Source organism: Manacus vitellinus, unplaced genomic scaffold (genome assembly GCF_001715985.3).
Source record: "Manacus vitellinus isolate BGI_N305 unplaced genomic scaffold, ASM171598v3 scaffold_63_pilon, whole genome shotgun sequence".
Classification (NCBI taxonomy): Eukaryota; Metazoa; Chordata; class Aves; order Passeriformes; family Pipridae; genus Manacus; species Manacus vitellinus.
This window is the reverse complement of record NW_021940711.1, coordinates 93,131-109,468: the sequence shown is the minus strand read 5'-3', so window position 1 is coordinate 109,468 and position 16,338 is coordinate 93,131. Positions and strand designations below refer to the sequence as shown.

Here is a 16,338-nt window from a genome sequence, read left to right as displayed (position 1 = left end):
GAAGCAAATGGACTTGTCTCTGGCCATTCCTGTGGGTTAACCTGGAACACTGACTTTCACACAGTCAGGCAGTTTGTCCTGTTTTCAGTACCTGATGCTCCTGGCATTGCTCCTGGGTTGAGATATTGGACTTTCAAAAGTCCTTGGAGAAGGAAGAGGAATAACATGTAGCCAGGTAGGCTGTGCAGGTGTGGATGTAAGGTTAAGAGCAGGGGTGGCTCCTCAGTCCATGTACACTGACCACAAAAAGGGTTTTGCACGTTGTCCCTTGACATGTGACACAGGCAGGACCTCTGTGATGGGGAAGGTAATCCCAGACTGCACCCAGGCAAATCCTCTGACTGGAATTCATACATGGACTTTACAGGCTTGATCCATGCTCAGTTACACATGAGGAGAGAGTCCCTTGGGCTGGCAAGGGGAAGGATCTTGTACCACCAGGCACCTGCACTCCAGCATCCCTGCCTGATCTCCTGATGGGTTTGGGACCGGGCCACAACAGGACAGGTTTATTCACCTGGAGAACACAAACCTTTCCAAACTGCAGGAGGGGAGTGGTACATCTGAGCTATGGAAATGACAGTTGGCCCCACTGAAGTCAAAGGGCTGATTCTGTGATTCTGTCTGTTTATTCTGTGTTTCCATGATTCCCAAAGGGAGTAAGTCAGAATCTCCAGCTGCCCCTGCAGAGTTTCCACAGCAGGGAACCCAACTGTTGAAGGGAGACTCCAGTCTAGCATCCAGGTGCATGATCACTCCAACCTGGCATTCCTGCCAGAGTAGGCTGGATGTGAAAAACACAGAGAAAATGTGGGGTTGGATTATTTTCCTCCTGTTTTGCAATAGAAGGGGCAGGGCAGGAGTGTAAAAGTGACATGAAAGGCTCTCAGGGTTAACTCCAGGACTGTCAGGTTTATTCTGAGTTGCTGCTGCTTGGAAAATAAGTTGATAAAGTTTCAGTAGCTAAAAAAAAAGGCAGAAAAGTTGCGGCTCCGTCAGAGGAGCTGCTGCACAGAGCAAGGCAGGAGCAGGTTCAGCAGGATAAATTGAGAGCAAATGTACCAGAGCTGTGCAGGTAACACCCAAGGTGTGGTCAGGCCATCGGCTGCCTGAGCAATCTCTTGCCATGGAAGCACCTCTTCCCACTGCTGCAGCTGCTCTGAGCTTAAAATCAAAGCAGGAAGAGCCCCTGTGTCTGTGACTTCAGTTATGGAAATTCCAATGCTCTTCAGCCTGGGAGAGGGACACTGAGGTGCTGCTCTCCTTGAGATCTGAGATAGAACCTGTGGCACGGAGACACGGAATGAGGGAACAGTTGCTTCCTGCTGACAGAGCTGGGGGCATCCCACAAAACCAGCAGCTGGCAAGTGTGGCAGGAACAAAAGGAGGTGGCTGAGAACACCACGCAGAGCAGAGCGTGGAGCACCCTGCCACAGGCCATTCAGGATGGGCCAGAGTTTAACAGCCTGGTCAAATGCAGCTGGAGAAATTCAGGGGTGACAAAGGGTACTGAGAGCTCTTCACCCCCACTGCTGGAGGCTGGGGAACTGTGCAGAGAGGCTTCCTATGCTCCTGCGCTGTCTTGGCCTCTCCTCCGGGATCCACATGTGCTGCAGCCGTGTGTGTGATCCAAACCTGCCCCTGAACAGGAACTGAGGGCAGGTGAGGGGAGGGGTGATGGACCACTCCATGTCCAGGCAGCTGCTTCTGGCTCCTCTGAGCACAAGAGAGGATGGAAGGGAGGAGAGGAGCTCCAGCCCCTGTGACTGCTCCGCGGAAGGAAATGTTGTGCCCAGGAAGTGAGAACTGAAACCATCCGAGCAGTCAAAGCCCTGCCACATGGAAACTAGACCAGACAGGTCCCAGAACATCTGCTCCACACCTGGCATGAGCCTGGAGACACTCCTGCTCCCTGCTCCCTGCCTGCCAAGACCTGGTGAGCAAACAGTCAAAGGTGAGAAGGAGTCAAAGGAGAAGGCTGTGGGGGAGACCCGGGCTGCCACCACACTCAGCAGTCCCTGCTGTTTCCCTGGAGCTGACTCCAGTGGGATCCATCCTTGCCAGGTGCCTGCAGCTGCCAGGACTCTGCTCACAGTGGCCATGCTCCACTCCTGGGCTGGTGATGGGCACTCAGGTCCTCATCTTGGAATCCTGCCCTCGACAACTCGAGCTAAAGGACAACTTGGGTAGCTCAAGACATCCATGAGCTCAGCAGCAGCCCCCAGGTAGGACTCAGGAGCACCAGGAACAGCACTTTGTCCTTCCCAAAACCATGGATATTCCTGAGCTCTCGGGGCCACCTGCCCCTTTCTTCAGAACAACCTTCCCAGAATATGCCAGGTTCTCCAATGTGCATGTTTAGGCACAACCCTGCTTCTGCCAACCTTCTCCTGCTCCAAAGGTGACCCATAAACCTGTGGCTCATTTAAGGATCAGACTCTAAAGACAGGCCAGCGAGGAGAGCTCAGTGGTTTTAAGCCCAGGCTGTGGAAAGCACCACCCCGGCTCTCCTTTGGCTGCAGGAGCATCCACGTGGCCTGTGTGGGCACCACCATGTGCCCATACCCTGATCCTTGCAAGCACACCTTGCCCACGTGGCAGAAAGGGCTTTCTTGCTCCTTGCCCGTCTCCTCTGAGGATCACAAGGTCTCAGGGGGTCTCCAGTCCAACCCCAGGCAGGGTCAGCTCTGCAATCAGAGCAGGCTGCACAGTTCCCTCCAGCTGTTCTTGAAAATCTCCAAGAACGAGGCAGCACAACCTCTCTGGGCAAACCTGCTGCCCAGGGCCGAGGCTCCCACAGCAGAGAGCATCTCCTTGGGTCCCCCTGCACAGCTCTAGCTCTGTGGCACTGGAAAGCCCTGTGCCGAGCCCTGGGGCCACGCAGGAGTGCCCAGTGAAACCTTTCCTCCTTGGGGCACTGCAGGAAACTCATCTCTCCCTTCCCAGCCCTGGAATCACTCCGGTGCCCCCTAGCCCAGCTCACACTCCCATCCCAGACTCTGCAGGGACCAATTGTGCCTTTTCCTCCTCGCCCTCGGAGGAGATTAATTATTTTGTGGCAAGATTGTTAAAACATTTCTGCACCGCAAGATTAGAAACTGCCATGTGAATTATTTTGATAAACCCAGCCTCACACATCCTTCTATTCTGTACAAAACAAAGGGCAAAGGGAATGGGTTTTATTTTGGTTTTGGAATGATCTCTCCAGGGACTGTTCTGGTTAATGGGTAACTGGATGTTCAGGCTGCAAAACCCTCCCGTGGCCTCACCCACAGCTTCACTAAAAGCCCAAACATCAGAAATCAACCCAGTGATTTCCTGTGACTGTGCATCTTGTCTTCTGACCCCAAAAGCAGAGCAGGGCTTCCCCCAGCTAGGTGTGAGAGTTTAGTTAAGTATTGTACAACAGAACATGTTTTGCCCCAGCACTGAACATTATGGTTCCTGTGAGAATCCAAAAATCTCAGCGTTTTGAAGGTAAAACAAATAAATGATGGACAGCAAAACTCCCATTTCTGCCTTTCACAGGCGACTGGGAAGGGATAATTCACCATTTTTTCCATACAAAATTTTATCTACCATGAGACATATATGAAAATACCAACCACAGAAGGAAAAAGCTACATTAGACTACTGCTAAAAATACCAAAGTGCTGCTGTCACACCAAAAGCTGACCTGAACCCCAACACATTTCTGGGGGCCACCACTGAGCTGGTTAAACTGGTGTCAGCCTGCTTTCCTGCAGTGACACTTGGAGCCCAGCTCCCATGTGCCAAGTTTTAGCTCCAATGAATTGTTACAAATGGCCAAAAATATACAGACAGGATATGAGTAGGAAGCACAAAATGGGATGGGAAGAGATGGCAATGAATGTTGTCATGATTAGCCTAAAAAAAGCTGCAAAAGCCTTAAACATCAAATGAGATTTTTAAGAGATGACTCTCCTCCCTCAAAACTTCTGCCCCACCATCCCAGCAAAAAGCCCAGGGTGAGTTTTACAGCAGGAAATGAAAAATATTGCTGTTTCCCAAGCCCCAACTGCTGTAGGCAGAGATTTGGAAAGGGAATAGGCAGAGGGAGATGCTGCCTTCTCCCTTTCTATGGGGAAAGATAGGATGCTGTGACCTTCCTACACAGGGAGAGAAGGATTTTTAGTTCAGATTTACCAGTTTCTTGGTTCAGATTTACCAATCATCATCTGACTGCAACCCCAGAGACTCCGAGCTGACCATGCTGGAGGCAAACTGAAGCTAAACGTGGCCCCAGAGTGGCTCTGAGCCCAAGAACAGCTTTTCTCTGATGGAGAAAATCTCTGATGGAGAAAAGCTCCTGGCACAGTGGCTGCTCTGCTACATGCCTGAGTTTCTGCCAGGGAAGTGAATCAGCATTTCAGGGAGTGACCACAAATGCCCTGCCTTTAGCAGGAGGTGGTGGAAAGGTCCCATGGATCTCAACACCTCCATTTGCTCACAAACCAGTCAGGATGGGGGAGTCCACTGACAAGCAACACTCCCTGTGCCCCTCTTGAGAGGGTGAGGGACCAACCATATCTCCCATCCATCCCTCCTTGAAGCACTGCAGCCCAGTTGGGGCTGGCAGTAGCCAGGCAGGGATGGTCAGGTGGATCACGGCCTGCCTGGGGCTACAGGTTGGGAATTAATGTGGAAAATGAATCCACCTGCCAAATTTCTCTGTTAGGATTACAGGTCCCATAAAAGAGGAGAGGAAGCAGGAATGCTGAGGCTGGCTCGTAGGGATTGCCCAGGACTGAGGGGAGGGAGGGCACCCTGTACTTACACATTAAAGTAAGGATTTAATGGACAATTAAGGCACTTGAGTGATTAACTGAAAGCAGTGCTGACAGCAAGGCCAAGCTCTTGCACCTGTACACCCACACCTGGGCAGAAATGATTGATCCCCACTGGGATGAACCAGGACCACCCCGGGGTTATCGGCACGGTCCGTGTTGGACCAGGCAGCCTTGAAGCTTCTGGAAGAAGCAATTTTGCTGTCGGTCAACAGGACACCACCTTTCAGCAAGGATGTGACAGCCCTGAGCTTTGGTCCTTGAAATCCCACCATGAAAAACACCCCTTTGCTGTGCTTGTCTCCATCAGAGCTGTGACAGCACTGCAGGAAGCAGCAGGAACCCTCACAACTCCATCCCAGCTCAAGCCTGTCCTCCTAGAATCTGGAATGGTTTGGGTTGGAAGGGACCTTAAAGCCCATCCAGTCCCACCCCCTGCCATGGGCAGGGACACCTTCCATTAGCCCAGGTTGCCCCGAGCCCCGTCCAACCTGGCCTTGGACACTCCCAGGGATGGGGAGTCCACAATCCCCACTGGTGCCAGCCTTTCACCAACCCTCCCAGCTGTTCCACAAATGCCTTCAGGCTTGGAAAAAAACTCAGAGAAATATTCCAGCTATACAGGAGGTGCACATGAGGAACAGCTCTGGTGCCTGCAGCCAGGGACACGAACACACAGAGGTTACACACAGGATTTTGGTGTTTTCCTGAACACAGAGGCAATTCAATGCCCTCCTCCAGGCTGGGCTGGGGCTGTTACCCATCCTGCTCTGGAGTATGACACACACAGGCAGAGTCACTCCCTGTTTTTACTGGCCTGATGTCCGAGTGCTGATTTCTACCCAGAGCAATGAAAAAGGCTCCCTTTCAATCCTTAGCACTTCTAAAAATCCCAGCTCTAACCCCCTCGCTCCCAGTGATCCACTGCCCAGAGCACAGCTCCAGGACAGGACTTGGGATCATTTTTGGGGTGTGGGGTGAATAAGGACACAGGGCAGAGAAACCTTCAGCATGACAACCACCTTTCTTCCAGTGCTTTCTTCAGCAAACTTTCTGGGTACCAGGCGTGCTACACCCACAGGTCCCTCACGTCCTGCCCAGACAGTCCCACAGCCAGCTCCAGCCTCCCACAGCTCCTTGGCTCCCACCTCCCAGGAGCTGGGTGGTGACAGGGACAGGCTTAGCTCACAGAAGGTGTGGGTACAAAATAAAAACAGGACAGAGGAAAACAGCTACAAAATTCCTCACAACTCTCCTCTCTTCCCAGGAAGCCGAGGGAACGTGTCATTGCATTGGGTCTGGCTGGTCAACCTACCACAGTCATGCTGGGTTTTGTTCCTGGGGAGTACAAGTGACTCATGTGACACTTTCTCCCAGTCAGGTAGTTTTGAACTGGGGTCTTTTAATTTAACCATTTAATGAGCTTTTATACGAGGAACACTCATCTGTCTCCTTCCATTTTCCAAAAGCATCCATTAATATTTAACACACTATTTCTGGGCCTGGCTCTCCAGCTTTCTAAACTGCAGCCCAAGCGTGGATAATGCTCACCTTGGAACCCCTGGCAGGACACACAGCAAGCCCAAACCTGCTCCCTGTTTTCCCTCCACCCAGCCTCTGCGGAATTCCTCCAACAGAGAGGAAAAGCGTAAATCCAGGAGCTGTGACTCAGCACGGGGACTCTGAAAACAACTCTTTCCAAGGGGTGGTGGAGTCAGCTTCCAGTTTTTTCCCAAGATCTTGGAGACTGTGGCTGTTTGTGCATTTTCCCTGGGTATTTATAAAGCAGGGCACTGTCTAGACTTGCTTTTGGTTGTAGTTCCGGGAGGAAGGTTTTACTTTCTGGCAGGAGTGTAAAAGCTCCTAGTTTTTGGTTCAGCACCTTCCTCTCCCACTCCAGCCTGTGGGCACTGAGGGTCTCCAGGGTCTCTCTGTGGATCACCTATGGACACACAAGGGTGTGTGTTTGGGGGGGCACGGGGTGCCTGCCCATGCTCTCTCTAGGTTCTCTGTGAATCTCCCATCAGGAGTTTGTCAATATTGGCACTTTGCTCCGTGGTGCCAGTTTGTGTTTCCGAGCTCCAAAGGCTCCATTTCAGCCCCTTGGGGTCCAACAGTAAATCCAGAGGGGACTCAAACAAAGGTGGTCAGTGTCCACCAAAGCTGGGCCAAGGGTGGCTGTAGGTCTGAGGTGCCTCAGTCCAAAAGAGCTGCTGCCACTTCTCCCACGGAGGTTGAGGAACACTTGGTTCCTCTCTGCCCAGACCTGTTGGGCTGGGCTATATTTATCCAGGTGCTTGTCTTTGGAGAATCTCCACAATGTGAAAAATCCGATGTGCAGAGCAGGGAGTGTTCCTGCCAGACCCCTGGCAGGTCATACACGGTGACTGTCACTGCTGTAACGTGGGACGTGCCACGCACACCCTGCAGCTCCACACGCTCCACAAGCAACTAAAAGCAGGAGCAGGGTGGTTCCATCGTTAGGAGGCTGGACCAGGGACCCATGTGAAGTTCTCAGGTCAATCACAGACCCCCAGGGTCCATCTCACAAGGACTTTTAGAGATCTAAACTAGTTTGTGTGAATTTAGGACTCTTGGTATGACATGAGCAGCCCTGAGCACACAGGGCTGTTTTGTTAGTGGACTGTGGCCTTCCCAACCTGCCAGATCCTTCCATACCATCCCAGCGAGCAGGACAGATTGTGGGAGGCAGTGGGATACTCCCAGGGCTGGGGGGGCTGTCTGGAGCAGGGACAGTGCAGGACACATGGACCAGGGTGTCAGGGTGCCAGTGCTCCCTCTGCTCTCCTGTGAGTCTCAGCAGCCTGAACTTCGCAGCACAGCCCATCAAACAGCTTACTCCAGCACAACATTCCCAGATGGAAACACCCAGCAGCCCTAACAGACAGCACTTTGTTGGCCTGGGAAGTGTAAAAGATAACATCGTGTGGTGCCCAGCTCATGTTGCTCCCTGAGCTTTATGTTACTCCCCAGGCTGTTGCCAGTCCAGCATTCCTGCCTGGCCCATCCCGCGGGGTCGGGACACACTCACGGAGAGCAGCACCCGCCTCCTATCGGACCCCTCCCCGCGGCAGGACATTTTCATCACGTGTATCTCACCTCTGCCCAAGCCCCAGAATCTCTGGGTGCAGAGACTCCCTTCCCCGTGGCTGACATGGGAATTCGGAAGTCCTGTCACCCCAGGCAGATTTCCATGGGATGACTGATGGAAACACAGACAAGGTCTGTTAGAACTGGGTTACAGCATGCTTGGAAAAACTTGCTATTCCTCCTAGGTCACTTAGCTTAAGGGTTTGGGGGTTTCACCATATTTTAATTCTGTTCCAGCAAAAGCTGTAGTGTTTTGAGCAGCACTTCCCCTGCTGCTACAATCACTTCCTAATATTCTCTGATACCAACAAACCCAATCTCAGTCTTGAAGGTCTTAGACCCATCAAGAAAAGCACTCACAGACACCAGATGCTGCTGTTATTAGCAGTGATGATAATAATAATAGCCCTAAAAAAACCACTAGTATTTCACATTTTCAAGTTGTCCGGTTTTTACCCAAATCCAGAATTTTTCATGTTCTTTCCATGTCCTATAAGAACAAAAATGTCTGACCACAGCAGATAAGAGACAACTATACCTAATAAAGTACAACAATAGCAGAAATCAGCCCAAAGAGGAGAAAGAGATATTAGTCTTTCCCCTCCCAAAGAGCTTCCCCACCCTTGGAGAAGAGGGATCAATGTCACAGTTCCCTCTTCAAAGAGACTCAGGGAAAGTCCAAACAATGCATGGCCAGCATCCATTTGCTATAAAAGCACAGAAGTGCAGCACAGACAATGCCAGGCTCCCGTCACGGCTCCGCGTGTCTTCGGGAGGATATTTGACCTCCAAGGATAAGAGTGGCCGGAAAGTCAGGGAGTGAGGTTTCCTGTGCTTTAAAGTACAAGATGACTTCACTCACCTCCATGTCCTTCAGCACTGAGTTGTGCTGGCCTCCCTAATTCCCTCTGGGATTGCCTGTCCCGGGACAGATCACAGTGCCAGGCTTTAGCCGTGCAGTTGTACTTCCCTGTAGTCACTCCAGTAGAAGCGACCAGAATGTGAGCCCACCTGAGCTCCTGGAGTCCCTATCCCATTCCACACTGTGCAACAGTGAGCTGCCTTGCCAGGTGACACACACAAACACTGCCCTGCACCAGCAGAAGGGCAGGTGATGGTCCCAAAACTGGATTTGCTGAGTCTGAGTCAAAGATGATGCCGGCACAGCCGCACATTGCACGGCAAAATCTGCCTCTCTCTTCCCGCCCTGCAGTCACCCCGCTGGGGGAGGAGGGAGCAGCCACACCTGCTGGGAGATAAGAGGGAGATCGGAACACTCTAATCAGGGCAGGGAGAAGACAACATCTGGAAGAGGCTGCAGCCTGTGGGAGCTCTTGGGGATGCTCCCATGGGGAGAGGGAACCTGGGGAACGCCAGCCACTACCCCACAGCTTCATCTCTCCCATCTTTGGCTCTGCCCGCACTGAAGGGGAAGTGCTCTCAGCCCCTCCCTCACCTTCCTCAAGCCCAGTTGTCTCTTGATTTAGCAAACTCATTATAAAGTCTCCAAGCCCTTAGAAACGTGCCCTTCCCCCTCCCAGTCTTCCAGCTCGAAGTCAATTAATATCAGGTAATTTACGCTGAATTAAAAGCTCTGGCACGAGGCTCTGGCCTGGTTTAACTTGGCCAGCACACACCACACCCTCCGTAAGTCCCACAGCCTGGGCACAGCCCCGGCCCTGAGCACAGCAGGCAGAGCCGGGCAAAGGGCAAGGCAGCAAAACAGCAGGAAAAACCAGAGAAAAGGGAGCCCAGCACGATAAGGACGTGCTGGCTGGGCAGCCATTTACACTGCTTCTAGTTCCATGGCCTCTTCGGGACAGAGGCACCCTGGAAGGGAGGACAACCTTCCAGGCTAGCTTATCCTGCCTTCATCAGGGGAGCCCAGCTTATCCCATCAGTACTTTATTGACCAACATGAGATGAAGAATTGCCTCATTTTAGGGCTGGTCCTGCTTCACCCACAAAGCTGAGCAGGACCCTCTGCCACTGCCAGATGGGCCTCTCCAAGAGCAGATCCCAGCTTTTCTTTTGAACAGAGCTTGGGAAGGAGAAGCAAAAACCACGGTGACCATGGCTGCATCCCTGGTTCCTCCTGTTGCTTCCTAGCTGGGGCCTGGGACCTGCTGTGAGCTCCATGGGCCACACTCGGTGCCACATTCCTGCTGGAGTAACCTGGATTTCAGTCCATTATGGACACAGCCCTGGGGCAGTAAGTGAAAGGGAGCCAGAAATATGACATTAACATGCAGAAACATTCCCATCTATCATCAGCTGTGGGACTCAAGTGATTGGGTGGTGCAGAGGAAACAGAGCAGAGCGGGGTTTTTAAGAGCACAAGTTCCCTTTTCCAGGTACCTTATGCTAATGCACACGGAGATCTGGGAGATAGGAACAGTTTGAGGACTGTAAAAGGAAACCAGTAGACAGCTATTAAGGGAGGAAAAATTCACAGGTACCCAAGCTTGGGCACAGGGATGGGTTTTATTACACTCAGAGGGGTTGGCAGAACACCAAGTTTCTATTCTAAGGTGAATAAGAATTTAGACCTGTATATAAGTGTGTGTAGGGACTTCAGCATTGACCACAAGAGAGATGAAAAAGGAAGAATATACTTGCTCCAAAATGCACGTGAGAGTCATTTCTAGCAGTGCCTCAGTGCTTAGGAGGGTTACTGGGACAGTAAAGAGGCTGCGAGTTGTGAGGCCGAGCCCAAAATGTGCCAGGGTTCTCCGTACACTCTGTGTGCAGCTTCACCTGCAGAGCTACATCTCCATAAACACATCCCTCTGGCAGGGCTGATAAGATCAGTGAGAAAACTGTCTCTGCCCTCACCTCAGGGTGAAACACATGGAGCAAAATACCACAAATGAGTGTTTCCAACACACGGAATAAAAACGGATACGTAAGGAATCTAGGGCAGGTCTGCTGATGATACAACAAGCCCTGCAGCAGAGGGGAAATCCCAGGTGGCAGGGATGACTCCTAAGTATTCCCTGGGGATTACACACACTTCAGCCTAAATCCAGTGAAGACCAAGCCTTGAGAGGAAGCTCCACTGCCTGCCCATAGCTGTCAGGGCAGCCCCTAGCACATGCCAAGCACACTCAGAGGTCCCCTCACAGGAAATCCCAGTGAGGACATTGAGCAACTTCTTCCTTCAAGCCAACAATGAGTATTTTAAAGAAACCTTTGATTTCTGACAAACTTATCAGGAGGTGAGCAGGGTCCAACCCAGGCACAGAGGTGCCCCTGAGCTTTCCTGAAGTGAACTAAGAAACCTTTCAGACTTTGCCTTGGCTTCCCTTCAGCTCACACACTGGAGCAGAGGTGAAGATCTTGGATGCCAATACAAAGTATTTCCTGAGATTTTTTATATCTTGTTTTCCCCTTCCACCCCCCCCACCCCTTGCAGTTCTGCTGTCAGAGCAGTGCCTGGATCTCTCTCACATCTTCTCCCACATTATTTATGATTCTCATCTGAAAGAGGAGGAAAAAAATCTGAACTGAGCCTGTCTGCCCCTCACCAAGCACTCAGCCACCTCAGCCCAATTTCCTCCATCCTTGTGCTGCCAGTGGAGCAGCATTCAGTTATTCCACTTTTCTTTATGTGGGTAATCCCCTCATAAAGATACTTGAACAGCTGGTGTAGAGCTTAAAATTACCACATAACAAAAGCGAAGTGAATGGCACTCTAGGCATGACAAATGACTCAGGACACACAGCCATGAGCACATGGGCACAGGGACATGCTGGGAAGGCAAAGGTCACCTCAGTCCCTGTTAAACCTCAGGTAGGGCAGCACTGCTGGGGAAAGACGTGCTGGAATGCCACCGATTTGGGGTGTGCCTGGAAGGGATGGGCAAGAGCGAGAAGAGGAAAAAGGTTTTGAGAAAGCATCCTGAGATGTGTCACCTCCAGCCCAGGTCACAGCAAGGAGAGGTGTCTGGGAGCAGGAGGGAGCCCCCCTGTGCTCACCCGACTGCTCCATCTGCTCGGAGACCCCAACTCAGAGCAGGAAGGGCAGGATGCACAGGGATGAATCACCTGACAGCCTGTTTTATAACCACTGACACTGTCTCTTCTGCTTCTGCTGCAGTTGCCCGGCCTGTGAAGCAACATGAGTCACAAGGGATCCCTCAGCAGCAACCCCAGCTCATCCAAGTAAGGATCTCCATGGTGGGCTTCCTCCACCACTCCTTCCTACCATCAGGGGATGCTCCAAGTGCTCGCGCTTGTCCCCAAAATCCCTGGTGTTTGTTTCACCCTTCCTGGGCACCTCAGAACCTGGCCCTGCCTCACACATCACCTGCTCTGTGTGCTGTGGTTTGATAAGGCCACATCAGGTGGAGAGAGGAGAGGGACACCAGAAGCCTCTCCACCTTCAGCCTTGGGGCTACAGCAGCCCAGAGCAGCTTCCCAGTGGAGCCACAGCCACCAGGTCTCTCCCTCCTTCCTGCACAGTGTAAGAGCACCATGAATTGCTGTCTGCCCTCAAGGGGACATGGTGACAGAGGAGAAGGTGCCCCTGTGCACCCACAGGCTACTGCTCCGTGCCAGACAGCCTGTCCACAGCACCTCAGATCCTGCTTGGATCCTCCTCTGCCAGAGGAAACGCTGTTATTTCCTGGCTGCTCAGTCCTACCCATGACCCAGGCACGGGGATGGCCCTACATGGTGGTGCTTAGGGACCTGACACCCCAAAATCCAGCTGTTTGCACAGAGTTCTGTCCTCCCACATTTTTACATGGGATATGTTCTATACCTGAGCACCTGCCTTCAAAGGGGTACATCTCCAACAGGTCCATTCAGAAGGGATCATGATCTTGGCTCTTACACTGCCTCAGGTTCAGGGGTACTCAGGCATAACACAGAGGGATCTCCATTTACCTGGGCTGTTCCCTGGAACAACTTCCCTTATGGCACACTGGGAGCTGGGGTCCTTAAAGCAGCCCCTCCGGAAGCACTGTCCTTCCCAGGACACCGTGTGCAGGTAACTCTAGTGGGACAGGCCTGGCTGGGCTGCTCCATCTCCTGTTTCCAGTGCAGGGCTCAGTGACATGTCCCCGTGGTGTGGATAACAGGTAGGGTTGCACAAGGAGAGCCGGCACAGTCCACGAGGAAATGCTCTCCCTGGTAATTCGGAGATGTACCACATCCGATGGATGTGATGGGGAGGAAAGGAAGGGCTGGTCCCTCTGGGACAGCTGCAGAGCTGCTGTGTGAAAGCTGATGTTAAAAAGATTTGGGAGCTGATGGTTGATTTGTACCCTCCTCCTTTTCCAGTGGCAGCATGGGCAAAGCTGATGGAGCCTCCAAGCTGAGCGCGAAGGACCTGTACGGTGAGTCGTGTCCACAAACACATGCCAAGTTTCCTATAGCAAAGGCACCTCTGGAGAGCTGGACGGGCTGTTGGGGAGTTCTAGGCTGGAACTCAACCAAAGCCACATGAATCCAGAGCTCCATACATGACAGGCTGGCCTGACCTGGCGGCAAAAACACATCTTATGTCTGTGCCAACACCTCCCGCACTGGGGACAGCTGAGATTTTGTGGGAACAGAACACTGCTTCCCCCATCCAGATCCTCCCCAGGTCTGTTAGCAAGATCCCCTGATAAAGGACCTCACAAAAGAAAGACTGTCCTCAGCAGGTTAATGATTATCCTCTTCTAACTACTCAGTGAACCATGAAAACTCCGGTGCCCTTTGGCTCTTTGGAAGTGCAGGGAATGGGTAGGATGGGTGTTTGTGCACAGCCCAAGAGGCAGCTTGTTCACAAACCACCACAGAGAACATTTACGTACCAAAAACAGTTAGTCTTGGTCTGAGCAGCTCTTTCAATGTTCCCCAGGGGAAGATTTGGCCTGTGGGGTGGGCTGAACAAGCAGAAAGTCTTGTGAGAAATCACCTCCTTCAGTTATTCCCTGGGAAGACAGGAGTTGTCTGGGGGAACGCTCGCAGCTCTTGGGGAGTCTGAGCCTGCAAACTCTTCCTCTCGAGAGCTGGGATTTACACGGTTGATGTTTCATTGGGAATGAACAGGATGTGTGTGTTTCTCCTTGGAGATCTATTTGATTAGAAATCACCCTCAGCAGCTATGAGCTGCCAAGGTGGTTTGTTTGTCCCTGAGAAGTGACTTTGGTTGCCATAGGGTTTTGGCTGAAGGTTTATCCAAGTGGAGTAGCCTGGAGCAGTGTCCCACAAGTGACTTATCTCACTGGGGAGAAGTGGGATGGCAGGGGCTGCACTTAGTGTTAAACAAAGCCATTGGTAACTAACTTCAATTAGCTGCCAATGAATGAAACATAGGGATACAGGCAGAGCAGAAATTTGCGCTGCCCTGGATGCTGCAGGACGGGCAGGTGCCAAGTGGGGGAGATGGAAGGACACATGATAAAGAAGCAAGATGATGAGGTGTGGAAATTTTGAGTGCACACAGGACTGCCAGTTCAGACAAACTCCTCCTGCCTCCAAGGGCATCATTCCTTCAGCTGTGCACTGAAACTCCGGCACATCCCCCCAGGGGCAGGCCTGTGGTTTCCATGTAAACAGGAGTACAGAGGGGGGTAAAAACGAAGCCAGGAGCTGACAGTGGTGGTGGAGCCATGCAGGTGTGTGGGTTGGCACCCATGGGGGCAGGGGCCCAGGGCTCCGAGCTGACAGGGTTCCAGGGCGGGATCTAACGCTGAGCCCAAGGCTGATGGTGCCATGGCACAGGGAGCAGGGAGCACCCCAGGATGGCTCTGCCACAAAAACCAGCCAGGGGAAAGGCTGACAGACTGCCTTTAGAACAAACACAGCTCTCAAATAAGCACTTTTCAACACAGAATTCCATCTTTTACATTTTTTCGCATGAACACACCCCAAAAGCAAATTTCACCAGGGTTGGGACCTCTCTGACCAAATTCCAGCAAACCTTAAATGAGGACTGTACGTCCCTGGGCCAAATCCTCAAGAGGAGTAAAACAGCTGCCTATTATTTCCCTGCCTCTGCTGGAGCACAGAACAAGCCCTGCAGGCATTCCCTGCACAGATCTGAGGCTGTTGGCCGGCTCAGCTCCTGCACGAGCATATCCAGAGGGATTTTGCTTGGCAGCACTGGAAGCCCACCCCTTAGTTCAGGAAAGGGCACTCAGCACGTGCAAAACAATATTTAAATGTCTTGGTCCCCTTCCCACTCGGATCCTCCCTCCCCCAGCATTAATTTCTGCTGTGAGCTGGCACATTTGGGGGTAGAGGGCAGGCAAGAACTAAAATTCCAGGGAGAATTATGTTTTATAATGAAACAAATCACACCAAGCCGAGCTGGCCTTCATTATGTGATTATGATGCTGCTTAGGGACGTTTGGAGCTGACAAGACTTTCCATATTCCCATTTTTCTCCAGTGCAATCAGGTTGGACCCTCAGTCTGTACACTGCCAGACCCCCAAGAAATGAGTGCAGTGACTCCCAGATTCCCAGCACACAGGCATCCACTGCATTCAAAACTTGCTGGGTAATGATCACAGATGCTCCAATGCACACAGGTGTCTAAATATTATTTCTTGGTGAACAAGGCCTTGGGTTTAGCTTTTCAAAGATGTTTTTTCTACAACGCTGCTGGCCTAACGTGACAGGGGTGCCAAATGCAGGTACACAGTGTTACCTGAGGGCCAAGGTGTCCCCGGGATCAACAGGGGCTTATTGGGAATATTAAACCCACCTCAGGTGAGACCCTGGAGAGGGATATTTAAAATCAGGGTGGTGAGGCTGGAGCAGAGTAGCAGCTCAAGGCTGTGCACAGAAAGGCAACTGGGTGATGAAGGTGGGGGGTTGCCCTGGGGGCTCCAGGACATAGTGTGAAGGTCCTCACAGGACACAGGCTCATGGCCCTGGTGTCACCCTTGGCCTGCTGAAGTTGCCTTGGTCACTAAGTACATTGCCCACCACCACGTCTTCTTCACTGTGGTGAGCACAGAGGGATAGGGAGAGAAAACCAAAGGGAATTCTGCAAAGAAATTGGCTTAAATGCCCGAGATACCCTCCCCTGGCTCTATCCCTACCAGAGCTGGATACACTTTCTAACTGGTCAGCCACCCTCAGTGGCATTTCCCGGCTCTCAGAGGAGCAGGACACTCATCCTGTCCTCCCCCCTTAGCAAAACAGCATCCCATTTGTTCAGCTCCACATTCTGGAAAGGTCTGTGGCTGCAGGAGCTGAGCCCCAGCTCAGCTGGCAGCAGGGGAATGGCTGGCACCTATCAAGTTGCCACCTTCCTCCCTGCACAGCCAGCGGCTGAATAAATGTTAATGCACCCCATAAATAATTTAGGCGGCTTCTCGGCTTACGGGCTCTGCTCAGCCTGGATGAAAGCCTGGGGGGGAAACCAGCATGGCTGGGCAGAGCCCACAGGAGGGGATGGCAGGAAGTGCTTCTGCC

General features: G+C 52.1%; 1 protein-coding gene across 1 annotated transcript in view; it reads left to right on the top strand.

Moving 5' to 3' along the window:
• The window catches only part of EPS8L2 (EPS8 like 2), a 48,376-nt gene that overhangs the window by 4,984 nt on the left and 27,054 nt on the right, over positions 1-16,338 (top strand). Inside the window, exons 2-3 of the mRNA XM_008926468.3 lie at positions 12,019-12,083; positions 13,206-13,261. Coding sequence (XP_008924716.2) covers positions 12,040-12,083; positions 13,206-13,261 — 100 coding nt within the window. The 5' untranslated portion in view covers positions 12,019-12,039. The remainder of the gene's footprint in view (positions 1-12,018; positions 12,084-13,205; positions 13,262-16,338) is intronic.